The sequence below is a fragment of the Canis lupus genome, chromosome 3, assembly GCF_003254725.2.
Source record: "Canis lupus dingo isolate Sandy chromosome 3, ASM325472v2, whole genome shotgun sequence".
Taxonomy (NCBI): domain Eukaryota; kingdom Metazoa; phylum Chordata; class Mammalia; order Carnivora; family Canidae; genus Canis; species Canis lupus.
In genome coordinates, this window is record NC_064245.1 from 27,914,730 (window position 1) to 27,941,854 (window position 27,125).

The 27,125-nt window shown below is 46.7% G+C and overlaps 1 protein-coding gene across 7 annotated transcripts in view; it reads left to right on the top strand.

The window, feature by feature from the left end:
* ARSB (arylsulfatase B) overlaps window positions 1-27,125 on the top strand; it is a 187,361-nt gene that overhangs the window by 141,653 nt on the left and 18,583 nt on the right. Inside the window, exons 7-8 of one of the 7 annotated variants that reach the window (XM_025437165.3) lie at window positions 23,539-23,661; window positions 24,465-26,881. The exons of 4 other annotated variants lie outside the window; for them this stretch is intronic. In XM_025437165.3, coding sequence (XP_025292950.1) covers window positions 23,539-23,661; window positions 24,465-24,730 — 389 coding nt within the window. In that variant the 3' untranslated portion in view covers window positions 24,731-26,881. Of the gene's footprint in view, window positions 1-14,590; window positions 14,671-23,346; window positions 23,388-23,538; window positions 23,662-24,464; window positions 26,882-27,125 lie in introns of those variants that run through there. 2 more of the 7 variants (XM_035714318.2, XM_025437167.3) reach the window with 2 other exon arrangements.

The following is a 27,125-nucleotide window of genomic DNA, read 5'->3' on the forward strand; positions in this document are numbered from 1 at the left end:
CCCCGTGGGAGCACTGCTCGCCAAACCACACCCTGTCCTGGCACCACCGCGGTGAGCACGCCGAGCTGGGTGCGACTGGGGACCGAGCCACAGGTGGCTCTGGCCAACCCCCCCGGGACCGAGGGCACCACTGCCAACCAAGCGGCCACCTGTGCTTCCCTGCCAGGACCCACTCTCGGAAAGCATTTGGGTGATTACAGCTTCCATTCTGGCTTGGTTGTTGGCTTTTGTGGATTAGTCATCTGCCGTGTGAAGAGATTCCCCTGATCCTCTGCACTCCTGTCCTTTCCTGCCGTGTCGCCTGGTGCACTGAGTCTGTGATTTGCACTCCTGCCAAGCCCCGGGAGGGTAGATGCTTCCCAAGCTCCCCATCCTCCCTGACTTACCCTCTGCTTTCTCTCTCACCAGAAGCTACTGTGACCACACTGACCACGTCATCTACCCTCAGTGGTAGGTAGACATGGAAGGGGTGGCAAGAAAGGAAGGAGGAGTGAATGAATTTCGATTAAAACAAATTCTCCCTGACTTGGAGGGAAACACTGTTTTGCCTTTCATTCTACATTTGGTCTCATCTGAAAGAACAATTACTAATCCTAGAGATCATCTCCCCCTGGTATTTGCTTCTTTTTGCAGGAGTTTATCTCTGCTTATATCTTAGGTGAGCCCCTTGAAACTAAGGGACATTTCTCTTTTATTCCCCAAACATTAATGGCCAAAGAGTCTTAGGGCCTTTTGGGCCTTCTGCTTGTAGTCTTGACCCACCCGGACTGCCTGGCACCCTGACTAGGTCTGCCCGCTGCCCTCAGGTGGAAGAACCAGGGCACCGAAGCCAAGGATGGGCCCTCACTGGATCCAGAGCCCCTTGCCGCAGGGGGTGGCATAAGAGCCCTTCCCAGCACGTAGTAGCTGCTCAGGAAATAGTCACTGATGGAATGAAATCGGTTCCTGGTATGCTACCAGGTACAGTAGATAAATATTTGTCGAAATAGTGAATGAATGACTGTATTCCATGGGGAAAGAATTCCAGTCTCCATAGAGGTTGTATCATTTGACCCTCCAGAAGGGATTTGGGCTGGATGAAGGAGAGAAGCAGCCAGAAGCAGGGGAGCAGATGTCTGATCCAAGCCCTGCAGCCCAGGAGACCGGCACTGTGTCTGTTGGAACTTGGATGCTCTGACCTCAGGGAAGCTTGCAAGAACAGGGGGGCCAGGATAGTGCAAATCCAGGGGCTTCCTCTGCTCCTCCTGGCACTCTTACACCAGCACACATTTGTCTGTGCCAGCCCCCAGCTCCAACGGTTTTAACAACCCAGTAATTACCTCCTGATCAAGGGAGGCACGGATGTGTGTGGAAATCACTTTTTAGTAGCAAATATTTCTTTTGGAAAAAGCCCCGGTAAGCTGCTGGCTTTCTCTCAAGTGTTCAAAGGATACCAGAGGACTGACAGGCTAATTTAATCGTATCAGTACAAGAAGTGTCCCCAGTGCAGAGGGAAATGCATTACAGTGAACTGTCAGAACTGGAACTCCAGCTCCGTGCAAGTGAAAATGCTCTCCATGAGAGCAGAGGTGTAACACAGAGGAAGGGAAAGTGCTCCAAAGGTCCCAGGAGGCCTGCTCCTCACTTGCCTGAGGAAGGCTCTTTGTCTCATACAGTAGGTGTTGCTCTCAGGGGAACAAACACCACCGAATAGGACGTGGGTGTTCCTCCCTCATGTTTACAAACAGCTGCCCCCCTCTTGGACCGTTGAGGAGAAAGGACCTGAGATTTAAGTTCTTAGGACATACAGGGTCACCCAAGTCCATCAGGAGATGCCTCTTAGGTCCAGCAGTAGGACCACAGGTTCTCCCTGGCCACGAATGATTTCGGGCCTTCTGCTTGTAGTCTTGACCCTCCTGGACTGCCCAGCACCCTGACTAAGTCTGCCCGCTGCCCTCAGGTGGAAGAACCAGGGCACCAAAGCCAAGGACGGGCCCTCACTAGACCCAGAGCCCCTTGCCACAGGGGGTGGCACTGGTACCCTTCCCAGCATGCAGCAGCTGCTTAGGAAGTAGTCACTAGATGGAATGAAATTGGATCCTGGTAGGGTACCCAGTACGGAGTAGATAAATATTTGTTCAAATAGTGAATAAATGACTGTATTCCATGGGGAACGAATTCCAGTCTCCGTAGAGCTTGCATCATTTGATGATTAGGCCACAGCCTAATATGGAGCTGGATACTTGGACACCAACTACCTGGGTCAGGGTCTTCTGTTTCCTTAGCTACATAAAGGGGAGCTCTGGTAACATGATGTCTAAGCCCCCCTGGGAGCACTAACATTCTTCATCCTATAACAACCAGCAACTCCATTATTATCCTACCATTTCCCTACACTGTATTCTTCTGCAGTGATCGTGTCTGGGGTGTGAGATGTCCGCGCTGTACCCGAGTGTGTATTTCGCAGAGTTGTGTCTCGGCGCCTCCTGTCTGTGCCTGTTCAGATCACCCTCAGGTCTAATTAGAACCTTGGAGCTCCAGGCATTCGCTTATTTAGTACTATTTATCAGATCCCTACACAGTGCGAGGCACTGGGTGTACAGTGGCAAACAAAACAGCCACGGTCCCCACGTTTGGGGGATCTTACACTTTTGTAGGGAGACATAGTAAACAAAGGAAAGAAATATATAATTGGAAATGGGAATATGGGTTATAAAAGATTAACAGGGGTCATAAAATTTCATTTGGGTGGTGAAAAAAAGCTGCTCTAAGGAAGTCGTGTTTTATCTGAGACCTGAAAAAGAAGTTAGCCAGGCCAGGAGCCATAGAAAGTGCTCCAGATGGAGGGAAGAGCAAATACAAAGACGTCTGTAGCAGGGAAGGGCCGTACAGACCAGCGGAGAGAGCTTAGTGTGTGCAAAGACCGGAAGAGACCAGCATGTCTGGAGCGGAGTCGCGAGGGAGGAGCATGCCGTGAGGCCGGAGGAGGGATGGGCTGGTTAAGGTAATGCTGGCTCCTGGAGCAAACCGAAACCCTCTGCTAATCCCAATCACACAGGCATGTGGCATGTCTTGTTCATGAGGAGAACAGATGGGTATTTCTGAGCAGCAGACACCTCTTGTCCAAGCAGCGTGTGGGGGAAACCACAGCTTCTTCCATCTTGGGGCCCTGCCGCCATGTTTAATGGGCTGCCGAGGCCAGTGTGCTTACTGTCATGGAAGGTCGTCCATGCGAGACTTTTCTGGGCCCAGGCCTGCCTGGGAGTCTGCCCTCGTGGCGTTCACATTCCGTTGGCACAACCTAGCAGCAAGGTTGCTGTGATGGGCAGAAGGAGACCCAGCAGGGGATGCAGGCCCCGGGCAATGCGACAGAAGTTAGGCCAGGTGAGAGCGTGCCCGCAGTCAACCCATCACCACGCCTGCGCCTGCATGTTCGATTGCTCGTGGCTCCCAGTGTGTCCAAACCTAGCTCTGCAGCCTCCTCAAAAAGCAACCCTCACCCCCTTTCAGTGGTGCCGCTCCAGACCCAAAGGCACTCGTTCTCCTGCTCTGTTGGTCACCGAGGCTTTCCCTCTAGCTGTTGGTCTCAGTTCCTGCCCCTTGAGGCTCTTTGACCGGTTTCCTGCTCCCCTGAGATGGCATGCTATTTGCAGTGTGGACTGGCCTCTCCCAGGGACAGGTTTTCCTAGCTGTGATGTTTTCCCAGTATCAAGTCATCTGAGAAACTTCATAATCACATCATTGTGAGCGAGGACATGAAGCTTTCTAAAATGCGCCTTGCATTTCAGCTCAAAGGTGTGACTGGTGTCCAGTTACCTACTGAAAAAAAAGTTCTTACTTCTGTAGTTTGGGGGAACGGATTTAACCCATCCTTTCCAAACTATTCTTACTGTGTCCCCCTACAGCCAGCCGGGATGCATGATGGGCCTCCAGAGTCAGCACACATCTAGAGACTTCCGGCCCCATGCTGTCCCCCTCTGCGGGGGCATCCTCTTCCATTCCATCCACCTCCCGGAGTCCTACCAGTCCTTCCATGCCAGGCCTCATTCCCAAGTCTCACCTTTCCCAGGAAGCTTCCCCTTTTCCCACCAGCCAGAAATAAGCTTCCTGTCTCTGGAATTCTCTGGCCCTTCCCAAAGTCCTTTGCACAATGGCTTGCACATGCTTGGTTCTCAATTAATACTTAAATTACTTAAAAAAAAAAAAGTAAATTACTTAAATTAGGTACCGCTCCTTTGGCATTGGTCACATAATGCCTTTTATTGACATCTTCCTTCCAATTAATTATAAACTTCCTAAGTAAAGACACTTTCTCCTTATCTAATATGGTACCTGGCACATCCTTAAAACAAGTTATTAATTAATGCTTTTCTATAATTCCTGTGACACCTTGCAGTTCCTTCAATGCAGCATGTGTTCAAAACATTCTGTTGGTTGCTTCTTGTTGCTTTAATATATGATACCTTTGTAAATGCAAAGCTTCGGTCAGTTAAGGGGGAATGCTTTTGCTGGGAATTCCAGCCCCAAAGAGGGACCATTGGGCAAAATACGAGGTAGAGAGTAGGGACGCCTGGGTGGCTCAGCAGTTGAGCGTCTGCCTTCGGCACAGGGTGTGATCCCGGGATCTCGGGATCGAGTCCCAAGTCAGGGTCCCTGCATGGAGCCTGCTTCTCCCTCTGCCTGTGTCTCTGCCTATCTCTGTGTCTCATGAATAAATAAATAAAATCTTAAAAAAAAAAAAAAGAGAGGTGGAGAGTAGAGATTGCCAGTGACTGTCTAGCCCTCTGTAGGCAGCTTCCTGTTTGGTTTCTTCTGCCCAGCTCTGGGTTTGTCATGGAGTTTTCGGTTACAAATACTCCCACTTCCTATTTACAATGCTCCTTTTCCAAAAGGAAGGAGAAGAAGAAGGGGTGAGTGGATAGGTGTTGCCCTGGGTATCTTTTCAAATTTTCCATGAGACAGACTATACCAGAGCCGGGAGACAGCATCAAAGCAAGCAACCATATTTCCAGAATATACTCTGGCTCTGTGGGGTTTTGTTTGCCTAGAGCACCGTCCTGCGGTAGATGAGACCCCAATATGATAGTAGGCACCTCCGTTCCATTTCCAAATCTACCTGATTCTCAATGTTCTTAAGTCAGATGGAAAATTCAGTTCTATCTTGTTTTTTTCTCTGTATCTTAACTGGTTTTCCCCACGCAGGCCTCAGAAGGGGGGTTTACCTCTGTGCGTCATCCCTTACTGGGAGCTGCGGCTAGTGGGCTAACACTGGCAAGGAGGGAGGAGGAGTGACAGCAATGCTTGGCTTCAAGTCCCTCCCACCTGCTCTGGGCTGCATAGAGAGCACATGACTGACAGGGAGAGAACGTCTCCCCGGACTGGGATGGCCAGCACAGGGTCAGATGCTGCCCCTTCTGGGAGTCACTCCCCCGATGTGTGTGGGTCCGTGGCAGCCAGCAGTCTTCAGGGAGCATTCTTGGGATTATGGGTATAACACCAGATTTGGGGGAGAATCCTGGAGCTTCAGGAATCCTGGGATCTCTGTCTGTTGGACTCCCTGCCAGCTTCCAGTCAGCATCTGTGAATTCATGAGCCTCTAAGGCGGGTGCTCCTTGGAACCAGATCTCAAGTAGGTCTGAGGAGTTGGTGGCAGCGCTTTGACACTTCATTCTCTCTAAATCAGTTGCAGAGCAGAGACCCCAACTTTGCTTCCCTTCTCAAATGTGCTTCTAGTTTTCCTTGGAAAGAGAGATTGTGTTCTGAATCCTGGTTCATGCGAGACCCTGATAGTCTCAAAATATAAAACATCCTTAGTTTCAGCCGGGCTGCTGCCAAGAACCAGGGTAGGCTAGAGAGAGTGGTCTCAAATGTTTGCTTTTTTACCTTTGGCAAGCTGCACCTTGTGGTCCTCGTTTCAGTGATTATAGGGTTTGTATGACATGCCGGGGTTTGGACTGTGGAGCAGCAGTGCCGCGGAGGGCTGGCCTTGGAAAAGTGCCCACGGGCTCCAGCTTCCTGCACTGTCGCTGCCCCGCGTGCGCTCCTGGGGCCAGGAGCCTGCCCGGAGAGGCCAGGCCCACCTGACAACCATCGCGGGCTGCTTCCGTGGACAGCGCTCCCTTTCCATGTTACGGATTAAATTAGTGTTTTTTCTTCCCTATCCAAAAATGTGCTGAGAGCCTAGACATGTCTTTCCTGTGCCCTGGAACACGAACAGTCCGACACAGGAAGAGAGAGGCCTTTAGCAAGGCATCTCGGACCGTGAGGCTTTGTGGTCCGGATTTCACTAAATGCCGAGTTGGGGGGCGGGGGAGGCTTTCTCCTTTCATCCCCCGCCAGAGAACAGGCGACCCAGCCCGGTTCATGCTCATCATCTTAATCACAGACTGAAGATGAATATTTTTGGTTAGTTTCTCTCTTTTTTTATATATATACACACAGTGCCTATTTATAGCTCTTTGCTGAAGGACTCTACCAATTAGTTTAAAAACTTGTATTTAGAGAGAGACAAACTAAAAATGTGAATTCAGAGGAGAGCCATAGCTCTGCACGGATCAGCCCATTGTGGGGCAGGGTCAGAATGGGGACGGTTGTTGGCATGTGGTGATGTCAGAACTGGACATGATCATCGGTTGTGACTTTAATTTGGAGATGATTAGAGAAAAGACCCACTCCTCTGTCTGTCGTCGTTATTACGAGCTTCCTGGATCCCTTGTGCATGTTTATTCTGGGCACTGTGTTACGAGCCCAGTGCAGTTGCTGTTGCCACAGTCATCAGTGACATCCTCTTTGCCACATCCAGTGCTGTCTTTCCCTGCTTTCTCAGACTCTCCTTCTCTCTGGCAGTAACCATGTCCTCCATGGAATATTTCCCCTGGCTTCTGAGGCATTTTTCCCGACTAACTCCTCCTTCTCCGTCTTTCAGAGGCTCGCCCTGTCTTCCTTGCCTTTGGATTGTTGGTTCTCTCCGGGGTTCCGTACTGCCCCCCTTTCTCTTCCCAGTCACATGTTCCTCCCAGGGTCATGACAATGGGAAGATGTGGAGGTACGGCACCCAGCTCGGAAGTCCAGGACTTGGCCACATGTGGGCTACATCAGAGAAGTGCTTTCTGTAAAGCTTCTTATGAGCAGATAAACAGGATTTCTCTGCCTGCCACCTCTGGTCCTCACGCTGGGCGCAGGCTGAAAAAAGGCAAGGTGGCTCCGAGGCCCTGGAAAGGAGGTGGAGCCAGAGACAGCACATGTACTGTTGTCCAGGGAGGAGAGGAGAGGGGCAAGCTGGAGCCATGGAGGCTGTTTTGATGGTTAAGGCCAGAAATAGAAGATGGGTGTCTGATTCCCTATGGACAAATGCGCGATTGGAACATGACAGAGGGGCAGTGTGTGTGCACATGAGGCCCGACGGCTGGGCTCCCACCACATGGTGGCCTGGGCCGGGAAGCCTGGTCAGAGGCGCTGGCAGTTGGGCAGGGCAAAGAATGATCCGGGTAGGAGATGAGATTTTGGAGCCTGGAATACCCAAGGGAATGTTGAAACTTGGACCTGGGGGATGAAAACATTCAAGAGATGAACAGGGAAAGAAGAAGAAGAAAAAAAAAGGAGGCTAAAAAGCAGTCCCAGGGAGAAATAATAGCCCAGCCTGATGGAGCGATTTCTCTGCGCCAGGCACTGTGGTGAAGCGCTTTGTACACATGTTCTTATTTAGAGACTGAAAAGGAGGGCAACATCATAGGGAGAAGAAAATTTCAGGAAGACAGACATTCTCCGTCCCTGGACTATCTTTGTCACCCTTTATCTGTCATGCTCCTCCTGCCTCTAGAGCCCAGCTCAGTGAGCACTGCTTTCCTGGGTCTTTCCAGGCAGTTGGTATCTTCTTGGGAATCACCTGGCACTTCGCACGTTTTATTCACCTGGCCCACAAATGTTTATTCCGCTGTTTTAGAATTCGTGGTGTCTAATGAAATTATTTTATTATAAACTTCTGGACTCTGGTTTATTCATTCTGAAGATTTAGACTCCAGCGTGCAAAGTGGTCAACAAAATAAATATTTGTTTAATAGGCAAATGAGTCTGCCACATAAAATAGAACATTTATTCAAGATTTAATTTGAACCAAAGTATGAGACCATCTCTTGACAACCCATTTCAGGTGTCGATTGCTAAACTTAGGGCGAACCCTCAACAGTTGGGAGCCCAGGATTCACCGGATGGTTGTTTTCTGTTTGTTGGGGTTTCCGGTGCTCAGTTGACACTCCCGGCTCATGTCAGACATTGACCGACTGCTGGAGTTCCCTGTAACACAGGCACACACATTCTCTGAATACTTATTATGCACAATTCAATAATGATTAACATTTGAACTCTGTCTAGGCCGAGCAAGCCACATCAAAGCTCTTTTTTTCATTAGGACTTTTAAAATCTCAAATATGGACTGAATGAGTAGGTGTTGGAGAAACTAACTTTGTAAACTGAAAATCATAAACCCAGATTCATTTGAAATATGTCATGTGGAGTGCACATATAAAAATTATGAGCGTTTTGATTTTTCCCTTGTAGGTAATAAATAACATCTGTAATGTTCCTCCTCACCTTTTTCTGATTAGCTTTATGTCTGGCATATTTTCCCCCACACTCCCGTTTCGTGCTGCAAGGATTTCTCCAAGGAGAGAGAGGATTCTAAAGTAGTGTGGGGGCCACAGAGAACTTGCAGTGATCGGCTTTAAGTCCAGAAATAAGGAGCAGGATGAGTTTGGTGGGTAATCAGCCCTCTCTCTTACCTTTCTCTGGGGTACCCCCAGCAGAGCTGCACAGGCCCTAAGAGATGAGAGGACCCCGGAAGGGCAAAGTGCGTGTGGCCCACAGACCAGCTCCACTGTAGCCCCAGTGCTGGTGTGGCTTCCTAGGCCCCCTCACTGCGCACCTGTGCCCACGTGGGTGCATCCAGCAGAAAGCCACTGGCTTTCACCTGGGGGTCCATGGAGCCCCAGGGGTCCTCTGGGGACTGCCGAAGGTGAACCCAGTGGAAGCTGGACCACTCTGCTTTTAGCTGTTTTTTTTTTTTTTTTTTAATTTTTATTTTATTTATGATAGTCAGAGAGAGAGAGGCAGAGACATAGGCAGAGGGAGAAGCAGGCTCCATGCACCGGGAGCCCGACGTGGGATTCGATCCCGGATCTCCAGGATCGCGCCCTGGGCCAAAGGCAGGTGCTAAACCGCTGCGCCACCCAGGGATCCCTTTTAGCTGTTTTATACGATGGGCAGCTGCATACCATTTGTTAGGAGGGAAGAGCTCTGTCAAGACTGTTGCAAGTGTAGTAGCTGCTGCTGCTGCTGAAGATGGGATTTCAGGTCATTGAAGGTGACAGACAGCCAGGCAGCCAGTGTTGGGCCAGGCTGAGCCTGTCAGGAGGCCAGTGCTAAGCTGTGCCAGGCCTAGGGAGCCACACATAGGTCAGTCCTGAGGTGACTGTGGGGGTCAGGTGATCCCAGTGTACACCCAGAATTGGGAATCCCCCATCTATTTTGCTCTGTTTTCATAATTTTAACCAGACATCTAGATTAGCATACATAATTTAGGTGATATTGCCATGTTGTTTTTTTCCACACAATTTCCTTTTTTCATTCATTTTAATACCACTTTATCGTTTTTTTAAGATTTTTTTAAAATTTATTTGAGAGAGAGCAGACACGTACACGTGCACCCACAGGGGAAGTGGCACAGGGAGAGGGAGAGGGACAAGCCGACTCTGCGCTGAGCGTGGAGCCTGGCATGGGGCTCGATCTCATGACACTGAGATCATGACCTAAGCTAAAATCAAGAGTCAGATGCTCAACTGACTGAGCCACCCACGTGCCCCTTCCTGAGAGAAACCAGTTCATCAAGATATGGTTGACATAAAAAAGCTGCACATATTTAATATTTACAACTTGATGAGTTTTGAGACCATTGCCACAATCTGTGTCGTAAACAAACTCCGGAAGTTTCCTTCCACCCTGCTATTATTATTTTTCTTGTGTGTGTATGTGTGTGGAGGTGAGATAAGAACACTTAACATAATATCTACCCTCTTAGCAAGCTTTTAAGGACACAAAATAGTATTAACTGTGGGCACTATGCTGTACGGTAGATCTCTAGGGCTGCTTCATCTTATGTAACTGAAACTGTATGCTCTTGACTCCTCCATATCCCCGTCCCCTCTTTTTCTTTTTCTTTTTTTTTTTAAGATTTATTTATTTATTCATGAGAGAGACAGAGAGAGAGGCAGAGACAGAAGCAGAGGGAGGAGTAGGCTCCATGCAGGGAGCCCAACGCAGGACCCCATCCTGGATCCCGGGATCACAACCTGAGCCGAAGGCAGCACCCAACCACTGAGCCCCCCAGGAGTCCCTCCCCATCCCCTCTTCACCACAATTTTCTAATATCTTGCTCCTGTGGCAGCTGTTCCAGGTTTCATGGTTGTTACAGGTTTGGGCAGCTGACCGTACCTTCTTTTGGATGCCTGTCAATCAAAGGCCATAGGCTGAACCTAAATTGAAATAATTTCTTTCAATTGGTCAGTTTGTTTATCCATGTACCCAGTCCTCTGGCAGCTGCTGTGGGAATCCAAGAGACTTAAATTTTTATACTTACAGGGCAAACAGTCACCAACCACAGGATCTCATTCCATCCTCACACTTGTCCCGTGAGTTAGGCATTATTTTTCTCCTCATTTTACATATGAGGAAACAGGAATTCAGAGTGGCTAAACAACTTAATAGATTATTCATTCTAAAGGCTGTTAAAATGCACAGTGGTTTCTCAGAACTAGCAAGTAATTGTATAGGGAAGAATGCTGCTGGAAACTCCCTAACCATTCTGTAAATCCCAGCTTTCCAGCTGCCAGAGCCATACCTGTGGCTCGTAGGGGCTCTTTCCATTTCTGAAAATTGAGTAAAGGTTTGATAGAGCATCAGCTCAGAGTGTGGCATTCTAGCACGTGTTTTATTAGGAACTACTTTTAGAGAAAAACTTAGATTTTTAGATCTAGAATGACTTTAAAAACAAGAATCCAGACAACAAAGAACACAGTCGCATCTGGGTGTGTAAGTCCTTGCCCCCCGGGGAGATGAGAGGCAGCTGTGGCTTGAGCCATGGTGTTCAGGACCTGTCGAACCCTGAGCAGAAGAAGGGCGCCCACCCAGATATAGTCCCAGTGTACTATGGAGGACATGCAGGCTGTGCCCAGTGGGCTCAGACTAGTTGGTGCAATAAGGACCTTGGTGACCTGAACTTCACTTTGGTTTGGGGATTCTTACAACTTTTCTTGGCTTAAGCCATGAAGAAACTGGCCAGCCAGTCAAATGTTGAGAGTAAATACAACTTTGGTGTTTTAATTAAGAGGCACATTTGGCTCATGTAATTAATAAATTTGCCTGTTCATTAAAAAATATACCTGATAGGATTCCATATATAAATATACCTTGATCACCAAATATCTGGAAAAGCTGAGGGTTTTTAGACCAAATGAGTAAGTTTTGCTGTAAGTAAAACTGCATATGCCATAAAAGCATGAAGATGGCCTCACAGCAGCAAGAAGAATAAAATGGATCATTAGAGGTAAACTTTTAGGCTGATCTTTGTAAATTATAAAACTGATCAAGACCAGAAAGAGCTCAGTAGAAATGAAGGACAGCCCTCTCAGCAGGGCAGAAAAGGGAATAAAACCCAAAGTAGCAAATTAAAGCCTCACCATTAATGCTTTCTCCCGCTGTTTAAACTCTAGAACATGTGGTGGGGGAGCAAATATGGTTCTTCTCCAGACCCAGACCAGAGAAGTGGTTTGTTTGGTTTGGATTTTAGTTTAGGGGGATTGTTTTGTTTTGTTTTGTTTTGTTTTTTTCTGGTATAATAATGACATCTGGATGAAGTTTTGGAATATAGGTGAGATTTGGTGGGGGGAGGTCCAGAGCCAACGACCAAGAAAGAACTCTTGAGACTCTTTGGTACAAAAGGGGATGGGAGCCATGGGCAGGGAGAGCGGCTGCCCCGGGCCTGGGAGGGGAGGCTGATTATACCCCTGGGAGAGGGAGGGTTGGGGAGCGCATCCTCCCTAAGGAGCTTTGGAAGCCAGGTTTCCAGGACCTCGAGGGGCAGCTGTTGTTGGGAAAAGGTCACTTACCACCATCTAATGAAACCTGAGTCATGAGACCCTACAGATCTATATCGGTGGGCCACGTGCTTGGGGATGATTGCCCACACGTATCCTGGGGGTAGAGATAAAGGAATTTCTAAAGGAATTTTTATATGTTAAAGTAGACGGACAGGCTCCTGGGGGTCAGGCTAAGCTTGCCTCTGCCCTTAGCAAAGTCTGAACATCGAGGCAGTTGAGTCCCTGGAGGAAGGTCCCTCTGCCTGTTTCAAGGACTCATCAGTGTGCTCTGTCCTCAGCTAGTCCTCTGGCCCCCGTCACTCTGCCTACTTTTCTCCTCTTTGCAAGGTCTTCAATAAAAGAGGATATAAAAGAAAAAAACCTATATTATATTGATAATAGCTATCATTCAGTGCCCATCATTACCAGCCATTATTACCCATTTCATAGAGCTATTGCAAGGATTAAATGAGTTAACATACACAGAACACTTAACACAGCATTTTATAAGCATGTAGTGAGCATTATTACCTTTAATGTTGACAATGTTGCTAAGCACTGGATGTGCCTTATCTCACTTGCTGTTATTATACTACTTTTATGTAGTAAATTGAGGCATAGGGAGTTATGAGAGTTGCCCATTAGTTGCACAACTAGTATCAAAACCATATATTGTGCACTTACTATATGCTGGACATGGTGCTAATGAACATTTTCAATGTATCTGCACAGTTAGGCTACACAATAATTCTGTGAAATAGATGATATTATCCTCATTTTACAGGTGGGGAAGCGTAGGTCTAGGGAGATCAGCTAACCCCTAAACTCACACAGCTGGTGAAAAACAGAGTGGAGATTCAAATCCAAGCAATCCTGCTCCAAGAGTACACGCTCTGTACTGCTGTGCACTGTGGGAGAGGGGTCGGCAGGGTCTTCATTGCAGTCCCAGGCCCTCTCCTCGTCCTGATTGCATCCCTTGCGGTGCTATTCTACAGGCTCACAACCTTAACTCTTCCCAAGGCGCATTTTCTAGCGATACCCAGTGCACACTTGAACAAAGTCCTGCAGAGGAAGAGACCCAGACCATTCCCTTCACCCCTGCACTGATGCTTGGGACTCCTCCCTACCCTGCCTGATTTTCTCTAGGCACGAAAACTTTGTTTTCTATGGGCTTTCCTCCTACTTGCAAGTCAGCTAATATGTTTATGTTATTTAAGCCTTGTATAGTTAAAAGTCTTAAGGGTCATACACCAAAATGTTAACAGCAGCTAATAAATTTAGAGATAGTTTAAATTTTCCCATTCATACATTTTTGTGTTTCCAACTTACATACGAGAAACATAAATTACATAGAAAAATAATGTATTTTATAAAATACAGTCATAGACTGTATTGGACAGTAGTTTCCAAAGAGTCATGAGGATACATTGTACAGTCAAGGGAACAAAGTTGCTGTTCATGAACACCAGATTAGGAGTGTCCCCAGGCACCCACCACTCGGACCATTCCACATTGGACGAGTCCATCACCCATCACTAATTAGTATCTTTCCAATTGTAGTTTAGCTGGAGACCCTTTTTTTCAGACAAAAAACATAGGGACAATATTTTATTCAGGTGATATATTTAGCCAATACTACAAATTCTTCCTTAAGGGTTAAGCAGCACTAATTGAAATGAAGAAAGGAACCTGGACCCTGCCAACTTACCATCCCATCTAAAGACAACTCCCACGGTGCTCCTGGAACCCCTTCTAGCTCTGGAGAACACATTCTCCACTGAAAACCATTGACTTGCCTCATCCTAGAAGCTCCAACTCCTTCAGATTTCCAGAGGTTGCTCAGATAAGGAGCTCTGTAAGTTTACTACGTATTATGAAGATAGTGATTTCCCTCATTTGCCCTAAATTTTTTTGCTAATATCCTTCTTTATTTTTTATTTTTTTAAGATTTTATTTATATATTTGACAGAGTGAGAGAACAGAGCACAAGCAGGGGGAGCAGCAGATAGAGGGAGAGGGAGAAGCAGACTCCCCGGTGAGCAGAGAGCCGGATGTGGGACTCCATCCCAGGACTCCGGGATCATGATCCAACCAAAGGCAGACACTTAACCAACTGAGCCACCCAGGCCCCCCCTATTAATCCTTTTTTATATACAGTATCAGTACATGTGACTGGTCCATCTGATAACTGAGTATTTCTATCTAGCCAGAAAGCTTTATCCCAGAGGTGATTGTCAGCTCAGAAGGAAAGGAGAAAGATTCTTTTGTTGGTTTGTGCTTCAAGTTAAGAAATCCAATGTCCTTTTATCCTCCATCAAGCTGCTTTTTTGACTCTCTGAATATGCTCAAAACCATTGACTTTTAGACTTTAAAGGAGTAAATTGTGTCATATATTAATTATATCTTAATAAAGCCGTTAGAAAAAGAAGTTTCATTTTTAAAAAATATTTAAATTTTTCTTGTGCCTCTCCATTGATGAGAAGTGACAGGTTCTGAGGCTGGCGTTTCCCACTGCCTGGTTCTGAGGCTGGCGTTTCCCACTGCCTGAGGCTGTTTCACCCGCCTACCAACCACCTCACCCCAGCCTCCAGCAGCACTTCCCCTCATGTCCTTCTGAGGCACTGCATCAGGGAGACTGCTTCTCTTCATCTTCAGGCTAAAAGTACCTTCTTCAAAAAAATAAAAAATAAAAAATAAATAAAAGTACCTTCTTCACCTTCTAGTTATCCAGTTTTTAGTCATCTCCTGTTTCAGTGAGCATTGTTGAGTACCTTGTCATTGAAGTGCCTGGGCACTGGGTCAGGCCTTGGGGTCACAGAGCTAAATCAACCCTAGGCCACACCCTAGATTATTTTATGCTGGAAGGGGAGCCAAGTGATAACAAAAAAGTACAACATTAAGATCTTCCCTAAAGTCCCACTTTCTTCATCCATCCTTCCTGTGTGCCTCCACCTGCATCAACTTCTTCCTACTGTGGCCTTTTAGAATATTTACTGTTTGACCTTAACGATATTTCTCCTGATGGTGTTTATTAAACCATTTCGTATATAGTATCTTCCTCATGGATTACAAATACACAGCTCCCTTGTGTGGTTTTCTATTGCTGCTGTAACAAATTATCACAAACTTAGTGGCTTAAAAGAACACAGATGCCTGTCTGACAGTTTTGCCGGTTAAAAGTTCGATAAGGGTCTCACAGGGCTAAGGTCAAGGTTCCAGAAGTGCTGTATTCCCTTGCAGAGGATCTAGGACAGAATCTGTTTCCTTTGTTTTTCCCAGGCGGTCGTGGTGGTCCACATTCCTTAGCTCACGGCCCCTCCTCCATCTTCAAAGTCAGCAGCACTGCATCTCAGACCCTCTGACCAAAGTCAGGAAATAGCCCCTGCTCTTACAGACTCATGGTTAGATCAGGCCCACTCCGATAATGTGAGATAACCTCCACATCTCAAGGTCCTTACCCTTAGACATACGTACAAAGTCTCTTTTGCTATGTAAGGCAACATACCACAGGTTCCAGGGAGGTTAGGACCAGGCCATCTTTGGGAATCACTATCCTATCTATCACCTTGTTTTATACTTCTTTGTATTGCATATGAGATGGATGGAAAAAGATAAAGTATGCAAACACCAACAACAGTGATGACGGCTAATGATCTGTACATCAGACAAAGTAGACAAAAGGAGGAAGGCATTGTTGGAAATAAAGAGAAGCTTTTCAAAATTATAAAAAGAAGAACCAGGGATCCCTGGGTGGCGCAGCGGTTTAGCGCCTGCCTTTGGACCAGGGCGCGATCCTGGAGACCCGGGATCGAATCCCACGTCGGGCTCCTGGTGCATGGAGCCTGCTTCTCCCTCTGCCTGTGTCTCTGCCTCTCTCTCTCTCTCTCTGTGTGACTATCATAAATAAATAAAAATTTAAAAAAAAAAAAAAGAAGAAGAACCAGCCAGAAAATTATAATGCTTCCAAATGGGTAAGCACTTAATAATATGGTCTCAAAAAATGAGAAAGCTTAGAGGAGAAATAAACAAATTCTCAGTTACAGTGAGAAATTTTCTACATAACTCTCTCAGTAACTATTAGAACAAGCAAACAAACCAAAAAGTCGGTACAGATGTAAAACATTTGAAAGGCATAGTTAACACACTATGATATATATGGATCACTGCACCCAACAACTTGAGAATATGTGTTTTTTTTTTTTCAAGTGAGAATGGAACGTTACTCAATTGACCACATACTGGGCTATAAAGCAAGTAGAAACACATTTCAAAGGATTTAAATCGTATACTGTACATGTAACATGATTCTAAAGTTAGAAGTTTATTTTTTAAAAATCCATGGATCTATTTTTTAATCATAATGGAATTAAGTTGGAAATTAGTAACAAAAAGATAACAGGAAATTCTCAAATGTTTGGGCATTAAGTGATACAGTTTTGAACAATCCACGAGTCAGAAAGGAAATCACAATGAAAATTTGAAAATATTTTGATTGAATAACAAAGATACATATTGAAAACATGCATGATAAAAATAAATTGGTGCTTGGATAAAAACATACTATTAAATGTATATGTCAGAAATGAAAAAGTGCTGAAAATTAATTACTCAGGAAGCTATAAATAGAAGAGCAAATTAAGGGGCAACTGGGTAGCTCAGTCAATTAAGCATCTGACTCTTGATTTCAGCTTAGGTCATGATCTCAGGGTCCTAAGATTGATCCCAGAGTCAGGCTCCTGCTGGGCATGGAGCCTGCTCCAGATTCTCTCTCTTCCTCTCCTTCTACTCCACCCACCTCACTCACTCTTTCTGCCCCTACCCCCTCATTCTCTCTCTCAAAAAAAAAAAAAAAAAAAGGAGAAGAAGAGCAAGCAAATTAAGCCAAAAGGAAACATAGGAAGGGAATAATAAAGAGAAGAGGCAAAATCATGACATTGAAAGTAAATATAATACAGAGCAGGACTAATAAGTAAAATATTGGTTTGAAAAGATTAATAAAATCAATTAACCTTAAACAAAATTTGTCATGGGAAAAAAAGTGAAAAGCACATACTGCCAATATCAGGAATGAAAAGATATTACTACAGATGCTACAGACATTAAAAAGATAATACAAAGATAAAAAAAATACAGATTCCCAATACAGTACACTTCACCAAAACTATAAGTGAGAGAAATAGAAGATCTGAAGAGTTCTATATCTATTAAAGAAATGAAATTAATAAATAACCTGCCCACAAAGAAAACTCTAGGCCCCCATTGTTTTGCAAATGAACTCTTGCAAATATTTAGGAAGTAACATCCATCTTAAACAAACCCTTCAGGGAATACTTCCAATTGCTTTTGTAGGACCACTGTAACCTTGACTCAAAAACATGACAATATTTTAAGAAAAAAATTATTAGAGCAATTTCTGTCTTAAGCATAGGTGCAAAAACCCGAAATGAAATGTAAATTCAGGAAATATAATCAATTTCAAACCAAATGCGAATCCAGCAATATATAAAAATAACAAACATCATGATATAAAGCTTATTCCATAAATGCAAGATTGGTTTAGCATTTAAGAATCAATAAAGGGACACCTGGGTGGCTCAGCGGTTAAGCGGCTGCCTTCGGCTCAGAGCGTGATCCTGGAGTCCCAGGATCAAGTCCCGCATGGGGCTTCCTGCAGGGAGCCTGCTTCTCCCTCTGCCTGTGTCTCTGCCTCTCTCTCTGTGTCTTTCATGAATAAATAAATAAATAATCTTAAAAAAAAGAATAAATATAATTCATTCTGTTAAAAGATAAAAGAATAATTATGTGATATTTTCAGATGCAGAAAAAGTATATGGTAAAATTTAACATCCATTTTTGATGGGGACATAGTGAATGGAGAGTAGAAAGGATCTTCTTTAATATGGTAAAGCATAGCTTGACATCAAACTTAATAGTACAATACTGAAAGCTTTTCCCCTGAAATCAGGAATGAGATAGAAATTCTCACTATTACTACTTTCATTCAAATTTACACTAGAGATTTTGTCCAGTGTCATAAGGTAAAAAAAAGAAAACTAAAGGATATAATATGGGGAGAAACCAATGTCATTATTTGCAGGTGACAAGATAGGATACAAAGAAAATCCAAAGACTCTGTAAACAAAGGATTAGAGTTAATGAATTTCATAAAGTCACTGGAAACAAAGTCAATATGTAAAAAAAAGTCAATTGTATTTTTATATACAACATCCAGAGTATGAAATATATTTTTAAATATTGTTTATAATAGTATTAAAACACATTAACTAACAAAAAAAAAAAACACATTAAGTAGGAGAAAACCTAAGACACATAAGACCTCTCCACAGAAAATGATACACTATTATTAAGAGAAGATGTGGAAATCCACCAAGCTGGATTTGTAAGTCTCATGAATTGTAAGTCTCAATATTTTAAGACAGCAATACCCCCAAATTGATCCCTGGAATCAATACCATCATAATCAATATCGTAGCAGCTAGTTTGGGAAATTTAACAAAACACTCCTAAAATTCATCTTGAAAATGCAAAAGGCCAATAATGACGAAATCAGTCTGCAAGAACAACAAAGTTGGACACTTATACTACCAGATAGGAGGACATGTAATAAATCCACGGTAATTAAGATAGTGTAATATTAGCATAAGGACAGACAAATTGACTAGTGGTACAGAATAGAAACTCTAGAGCTCAGCTGTCCCACGCAGTAGTCACTAGGCACAGGTGGCAATTGACATTTACATTAATTTCCTCATTTGCACTAGCTACATTTCACGTGCTCAGTAGCCACATGCAGTGAGTGGCTGCTGCAGTAGACAGCACAGATATGGCACCTTCACTAAAGAAAGTTCTGTCGGACCATGCTGCTTCAGAGAGACTCACCACCACAAATGGAAATAAGATGTTTGACAAAGTGTCCTTGCAGATGAGTAGAAAAGAAAGTCTTTTCAACAGTCTTGGTCAGATGATAGCCATCTTTGAAAAATGAATCTCAAGTCCTACCTCACTTCACACACACACACACACACACACACACGCACACACACAGATCAATCCCCTGGGGAGTCCTAAATGCAAGAGGTTGTGGAACTTCCATGCAAGGGAATAACAGCCAGCAATGAAAACGAATAGTGTTGGGAACAGGCTGAACCTCAACACCAAGGATGAATCTGACCAGCATTATGCGATCAGCTGGAGCTGGAAGTAAAAAAGAACATGCTTAGTTTCCCTTTACATAAAGTTCAAAAGCAGGCAGATAGAACTCCAGGGTTGGATAGCAAAGTAGTTCCTTCTGAGAGACTGGAGGGACTGGAGGCTGCCCACACGGGCTTCTGAAGTCCTAGGAGTGCCCTGGCTCTTGAGTGGAAGACGAACGTGCAGGCTTCATCAGCATCTTCTGTGCACTTTTCTCTATAGATGTCATTTAAAAATGTTTTTTAAAGCAACCTTTAGATTGACAGGGAAAAAGAAAGATCATTCTTGCTGATTGAATGACTTAAAAAAATGAAGATTCTGTATAAAATGTTTAGATAGGCAACAATTTTAAGTCTGAAAGTACCAGGTGGAGGGTATGGAGAAAGGGGTTAATTACTAGGAGGAGGGCCAATTAAGTGTGTGTTGTAACATCGGAAATGTGTGCACCTTGCAACTAGACACAAATCTAGAAATCCTAGAGAAACTCTTGTTCATGCTCAATGTTGTGCCCAAGATTGCGAATCCGAGAAACCACCAAGGAGCCAACACCGATGCAGACACATGAGGGTTTATTTACAAGCTCGAGCTCGGGTCCAAGTATACCTGACACAGCGGAGCAGGGACTTGGACCCCAAAGTGGGTTACAGCTGGGTTTTTTATAGGCTGGTCTAAGGGATTTTCAGAAGGGATGGAGGAATTTCTCAAGTTCTGTTTACATTCTGATATGGGGCTTTCAAGGGCATAGAGCTCTGTTCTCATTCTGATATGAGACTTTCTGCCACTGGCATTGAGCTCTGTTCTCATTCTAATATGGGGCTTTCTAGGGCAAGCTGTAAGCTGTTTTCTTCCTGTAACTGAAGTAATGTAAATTTCAGCTCTTATTCACAGGGGCCTGGGATGGCTGTACTTGTGCTAACGCTGAACTTAAAGTGGAATGGCCTTAATTTTCTCCGCCTCCACACTCAAAAGGAGTCGAGGGCAACAGTGTTCATTGCAGGAGAGTTTTTAATAGAAAAAAAAACCGCAGCCCTGGTGGCTCAGCGGTTTAGTGCTACCTTTAGCCCAGGGCCTGATCCTGGGGACCTGGGATCAAGTCCCACATCAGGCTCCCTGCATGGGGCCTGCTTCTCCCTCTGACTGTGTCTCTGCCTCTCTCTCTCTCACTGCATCTCTCATGAATAAATAAATAAAATCTTTAAAAAAAAAGAAAAAAGAAAAAAAAATAATCGAAGTAACTGAAATGCCTAATAGAAAAATGGATAAATGTGATTTTTTTTTATATAGCGAAATACCAGACAGTTAAAAGGAATATATATGTGTGTGTGTATGTATATATATGTATATGTATATATACAAACATAATCACAGAGCTCTAAAAATACTGTGTGGATGAAAATAGCAAGTTGCAGAGTATGTATGACATATACATGGACATTCTTACAGTATAAAACAAGTCTAGATATTATTCTTTGATGCATGCATATATCCCTCTGTTTTTAAGTGACTGCAGGATTCACTGTGCACTGAAGCCCTGACCGCTGCAGCCCCAGGGGGAGGGCATGAGGTATTGGGGACAAACGGTCACATGGAAACTGCCCCTTCATTGTCATTGCTCTGTTTCCTGTTTTGTTTTGTTTTTTTCCAAGCGAGTAGGACAGAATGTTAACATCTGTGCATTTTAGGTGTTGGCTCCCCGGGGAGTGGGGGGTGGGGGGGTGTTAGTTAAACTATTCCTTGTAATTTTCTCTTTGTTTAAGTTCTCAGTTTAAAAAAAAACTAGACACGTAGCATCTTCCATCATTTAGTCTTCTGCTTGTTCATTGCTTAGGTATTTTATGGTCCTGTTTTAGAAAAAAATGTATAGAAACAGAAGTCTGGCCGAGAGAGCTAAATTTCCTCCCATTGTTTATGTTTGCAACGCACTTGTTCCATCCCACATTGTGTGGTACCCAAAGGCGGCCCTTGGACCCCTGCGGGGAGCAGAGCAAGACACGCAGCCGCTGGTGCCCCAGGGCCTCCCCCCACGGGCGCCCGTTCCTCCTGCCGGGGAGCGGCGGCCGGGGGGGAGGGGGGGGGTGTCGGTGCGTGGCTTCGGGGACCGGAGGCCTGAAGGCGCCCCCGGGTGCTGGCTCCCGCCCCAGAATGTCCCTCCAGGGTCGCTGGCACAACACCCGCCCCCCCAGCCAGAGCCTGCCCCCCCCAGCTGGAACCACCCTCCGCGGGGAGCTGGAGCCCCCCCACCCCACCGCCACCGGGGAGCTGGAGCCTGCCCCCCAGCCAGAGCCTGACCGCCCCTCCCCACTCCCCCGCCCCCTCCCCCTCCATCCCCTCACTCCCCCCCACTCACTTCCCCCCAACCCCCCCAGCCAGAGCCTGACCGCCCCTCCCCACTCCCCCGCCCCCTCCCCCTCCATCCCCTCACTCTCCCCACTCACTTCCCCACCCCCACCCCCACCCCGGAGCCGGAGCCTGACCGCCCCTCCACCCTCCCCACTCCCCCACCCCTCCCCCTCCATCCCCTCACTCCCCCCCACTCACTCCCCCACACCCCCCCCAGCCGGAGCCTGACCGCCCCTCCACCCTCCCCACTCCCCCACCCCCCTCCACCCTCCCCACTCCCCCCCTCCACCTCCCCACTGCCCCCCCAGGAGCCGGAGTCTGCCACCCCCACCCTGGAACCCGGAGCGCCCCCCTCCCCCTGAGCCAGAGCCTGACCGCCCCTCCACCCTCCCCACTACCCCCCCACCCCCGCCGTCCCCTCACTCCCCCCCACTCACTCCCCTACCCGCCCCCAGCCGGAGCCTGACCACCCCTCCACCCTCCCCACCCTCCCCACTCCCCACTCCCCCACCCCCCTCCACCCCCCCCACTCCCCCACCCCCCTCCACCCCCCCCACTCCCCCACCTCTGGGAGCTGGAGCCTGCCGCCCCCACCCCCTCACCCTCCCACCGCGGTGCTGGATCCCAGGCCCCAGGGTCACGACACGAGCAAGGGCAGCCGCTTCCCTAAGGCGCCCCTTCAGGGTCCCTAGAGTAGAAGTCAGGTCTCTTCCGCTGCACTTTATCCACCCCTCGCCGCTGGCCAAGGAGGGCGCACCGACAGAAGGAACCGAGCTGCTCATTTCAGACCTTCTGTGTGTCTGCCCCGGGATGCCCGTAGGCACCCCAGTCGGTTCTCAGCCCCGAGGGAGCCCAGTGGGTGTCCAGCAAGATCAGTGGTGGGAGGTTTAGTCTAAGTCAAGAGTCCGTTGTTAGAAAGGCCTCTGTGCCGCAGACCTGGAGCTCTGTTATCTCCAAACTACTTTATCAGTAACAAAGACAATATTTTAGCTCCAACTGTCTGGTCTCTGCCTTTCAGTTGGTTCCAAATTCAAGAAAGTGGGGGAGTAGGTCCTATTAATTGCCTCCCTCAAAAACCTAATAATCGATTAGCTTAAGACCCCAAGATGAGAAATTAATGTAATCCACGATAATAACCAAGAATCTGTATACCAATTCCTTCTTACACCCGTGATTACCCTGTTGAATAGTTAACTGAGCATTGCTCAGCTACTTTAGGTCTCATCAGTGTGGTTAAACAGGTGACTATAGCACCGTTCATCATGGTATGACTGAACTCTCATAGCTCGAGACAGACTCCATTAAAGTGTATATTTTATAATCTATCCCATTATCTACATAGGTATAAGTATAAAATATATATTCATCTAATTTGAGCATTTAACAGCAAAAAGAAAACAGGTGCACACAGAGAACAGCCTGACCTGCTATGACAGACCACTGCTCTGCAGGGGCCGGCTGCACCTCTGCAGAAGGCAGTGATTTTTTTTTTCCTAAACATTTTATATATTTATTCATGAGAGACACAGAGAGAGAAGCAGAGACACAGGCAGAGGGAGAAGCAGGCTCCGTGCAGGGAGCCGGACGCGGGACTCGATCCAGGATCCCAGGATCACACCCTAGAACGCAGTGATTTTAAGGATGAATTCGTGTTCTAATCTCTTTGGGATTCCCTTTCTATCTGCAGTGGTCTATGCTGTTCCGTGTCGCTAGAGCTCTCTGTTCATATATAATAGAAGATTCGCTTCCGTGGCGGGAGACACGTTCACACCCCAGCATTGAATGAAGCTACTGGTCAACAAGAAGGCTGTTAAATGTTGATTTGTAACAACACGTTTCAATAGCAGAGATCTAAGGCTTCCACCCGGTTTCTTCCCAGGTCCTGGGCAGAGCCTGGCTCCAGCAAAGGATGATTCTTCTCATCCAGGATATTTCTCCTTCAACACATCTCTCCATGCTGCAATTAGACACGGGAACTGGAAACTTCTCACCGGCTACCCAGGTACAATGCTGAGCTCCTGCCCCCAGAAGGGCAAGGGAACCTTTATGGAAGTGACAGCTGCCTTGCAGAACATACCTCAGGGGCAGCTGAATGAGGAAGAGTGGTTTGATCTACTGTCCCGACAGAAGAAGACTGAGAATTAACTGTAGGCCGGGGGGGAGGGGGGGTGTTGAAAGGAAGCAATGCCACGCTCATGTTTCATGGGGAATAAAGAGTCCAGGGCCGTGTGCTGTCGGGTACTTGCCTGCCTGCAAGGAGACCCTCTGAAAGCTACGTCCTAACCAGCTGGGTGGTTGAGGGACGTGCTTGCTTCCCCGGAGCACAGTCTCTAAAAATGATGTCCTTTAAATACTTTTAAAATATGGGGTGTGCCGGCTAAGACTGTGATGCCATTAGCAGTATTGATAATGACGACATTCTTGGCATTTGCGGCAAGCCAGTTCTTTGATTGGTAGCGCCCGAGCATCGCAAGGCATCTTAGCTTCCCTGGCCCGTGATGCCTGTGTGCCAGTAGCCCCGAGTCCCTGGGACAACTACACACCCTCCCCACCCCCCCCCACCCCCACGCACGCATGCGAGCCCGCGCTTTCCTGCAAGCCCCTGGTCATGAACCCGTGAACCACGTCTAGTTAAAGCACCAGAAGTCAGAGCCTGAGGCAGACGTAGCTGCAGCATCCAGGGCTGCATCTTTGCGTGGCTTCCTGCCCACGTCCCGCTCAGCCTTGTGCCCCAGTCTCCTCCCTTGAAGTGAGAACCCGCCCGTGAGGCTTCTCCCCCAGTAAACCATCGGATTTCTTTGCCAGGCTGTGGTTGCTGGTTTCCTCCACCATCTCAGCACAACGTCTCTGTGATCCCCTCTTCGGACCCACCGACCAAGACCCTGTGGCTCTTTGATATTGACCAGGACCCAGAAGAAAGACATGACCTGTCGAGAGACCACCCCCACGTTGTCAAGCAGCTCCTTTCCCGCCTGCAGTTCTACCACAAACACTCGGTGCCTGTGTACTTCCCGGCGCAGGACCCCCGCTGTGACCCCAAGGGCACCGGGGCCTGGGGCCCATGGATCTAGGCCTCCCCGGCGGCCTGCGACAGCCAGGCCACCTTTGTGCTACAAGCTGGACTTCAGGCCTTCACTCCTGTGTCTCTTGTCTCATTTGCTCTCCCAGCCCAGGTTCCCCTGGCCCCCCTCTTGTTCCCAGCCCACCCTGAGGTGTCTCATTTCAACCCCCAGTGCACTGAAGAGGCTGACGTCGCCCGCAGCGCCCCTGCTGTTGGCCAGGGTATGTGTCTAGAGGAGAGGGTGGCTGAGTTCAGCCTCTTTTTCCTGAGCCGTGGGACCGCTGGGAACTCGGCTTGAAATAGGAAGTTCTCGTCGATTCCCGGAGGCTGGAACAGCTGGCTCTCTTTGCCTCACAAGTCAGATGTTAGACTTCCCTCTGCCAATAGCTGGGTTTTATTGGAGTGCCTCGTGTTTCTTGTAACAAATGTGGGGAGCAGACAGTTTGTAATGGTTCTGCTGGCCGGGGGATCTCCCCGTCTGTGAGATATCATGTTCGGGCATGCCATGAATAACCCCCCGGGTTCAGCCCTCACTTACTCACCCTGTCACTCATCTCATGATGGAGTATAAGGCCCGTCTCATAGTTACGGTCAGCATGGCAATATGCCTGCTTCTCGGTTTGGGTTATTACAATAAAAAAAATGTGGTTTTATTCCCAGTTTTTCTTTCCAGCTGCTGCTCATTTTGTCTAGACTTCCTGCTACCCCCTCTCCCCTGCGGTTCTTTTCCTAACCTCCTCTTCACTCAGGCATCCTGTGCCTAGGAAGGCTGCCTCGCCTCCCTACTCTGAACACCACTGGTTTTTGGAACACTGCTGTGGCCTGCCTTCCCTTCGCCTCTAACCCTGAAACTGGAGCCCCACCCAGGGAAGGTGGTCAAGTCTGGCCCTGCAGGCACGCTTGTGGTGGACAGGAGGGGCTGGGCAGGTGATGTTCAACTCTGTGTCATCTGTTTGGTAAAGATTTTTCTAAGTTGCATGGAGTTTATTATCATGATGGTGGCTTTGTCTTGTAATGTATTAAGAGTTGCATGCTATTCCCCAGCAATGAGGAGAAACCCCAGGAAACAATAATATTGTCTTGGGATGATGGAAGTGGGCGGTTTGAAAGGAAATGGCCAGCATCCGAGATACCAGGCCTCGGTAAAGCAAAGGAGGGCACATCTACGTTTCTCTTGTTCCGTTTTACTGCTTGTATTAAGGTTCTGGGGTTGAGGAAAGAGGATGGGCAGTTTGACCTGCTGATCCTTTCTCAGTCCCACTGATGTCCTACTAATGCGGGTCAATCCAGAATAGCTCTCAAAAGTGTCAGATTTAGTATGTGCAAAAATGATATTCTTTTTCCCATTAGCTCCACTGTTTTGTTCACTCCTTGTCACCCATGCCTGGATCAGTGCCTGTTACAAAGAAGGCAGTCAATACTTTTTTTTTTTTTTTAATGAATGAATGGACAATTGAACAAGTTGAACAAATGAGAAAGTTGCACACCATGAAAGTACAGCTAAACACAGGGCTAAATTAAATATCTCCAACTGTTGCTTTTCTCTTCTCAAGCTGTCCTCCTGGGGTAGGAGCAGAGTCTGTGTGTCTGGACAGTCACCGTACACTCCATAGTGAAGCCATGGTGTCCTCTTCAGGAGGGAATAGGGGAAACACACCTGCCAAAGACACTCTTTGGGCAATAATCCTTAGTTCTATTCTTTATAGGACACTAGAAATTAAAACCAGCAAATAATGTGCTATAGGTCCTTGTATAGCCATCCTTCAATTTAGTAGCAGTAATTTCTGGTCACTACTAATATGTATTGTATTAAAATAAGATGATTGGAAGGCAATGGTGCTAGAGCTAAAGATACCTATTACCAACCTTTACCCCACTCCTGGGTTGGGAAACAGCTGGTCAAAATGCCATCACCTACCACTCCCACACTTGTGGTAGATACTATGAACTGAGCCCAGATGTTCCTCTGGATCCTTCTAATCCCAGTGTCTATTAATACCATAAGATTAGAGGCCATCACCACACGACAGCCATCAGCTCTCCCCACTGTGCTCCCAGGGCTGGCCCAGTTCTAGTCCCTTGGGGGCCAGGTACAACATGGATGTTCTACACTCAATTGTTTAAAGGGAGTTGTAAACACTAATTGTTGTCAAACTTTTGAGATTTTATTTTATCCATGATAGAATGTATCCCATTAGGTTTCTTTATTCCATATTAGAATGTGAACAGATTCACATTAATGTGGTTTCTTTCCAAATTTGCGTACCTTTAAAGAAAAGTTTTATTGATTTGTTTTTCTTTGTTAGTACATGATTATTCCAGATCTGGAGAACAAAAAGTTTTTATCCTTTAAAATGTGTCCATAGGGAGTTTCCATTTGGGTGGTGAACAAGTTCTGAAACTAC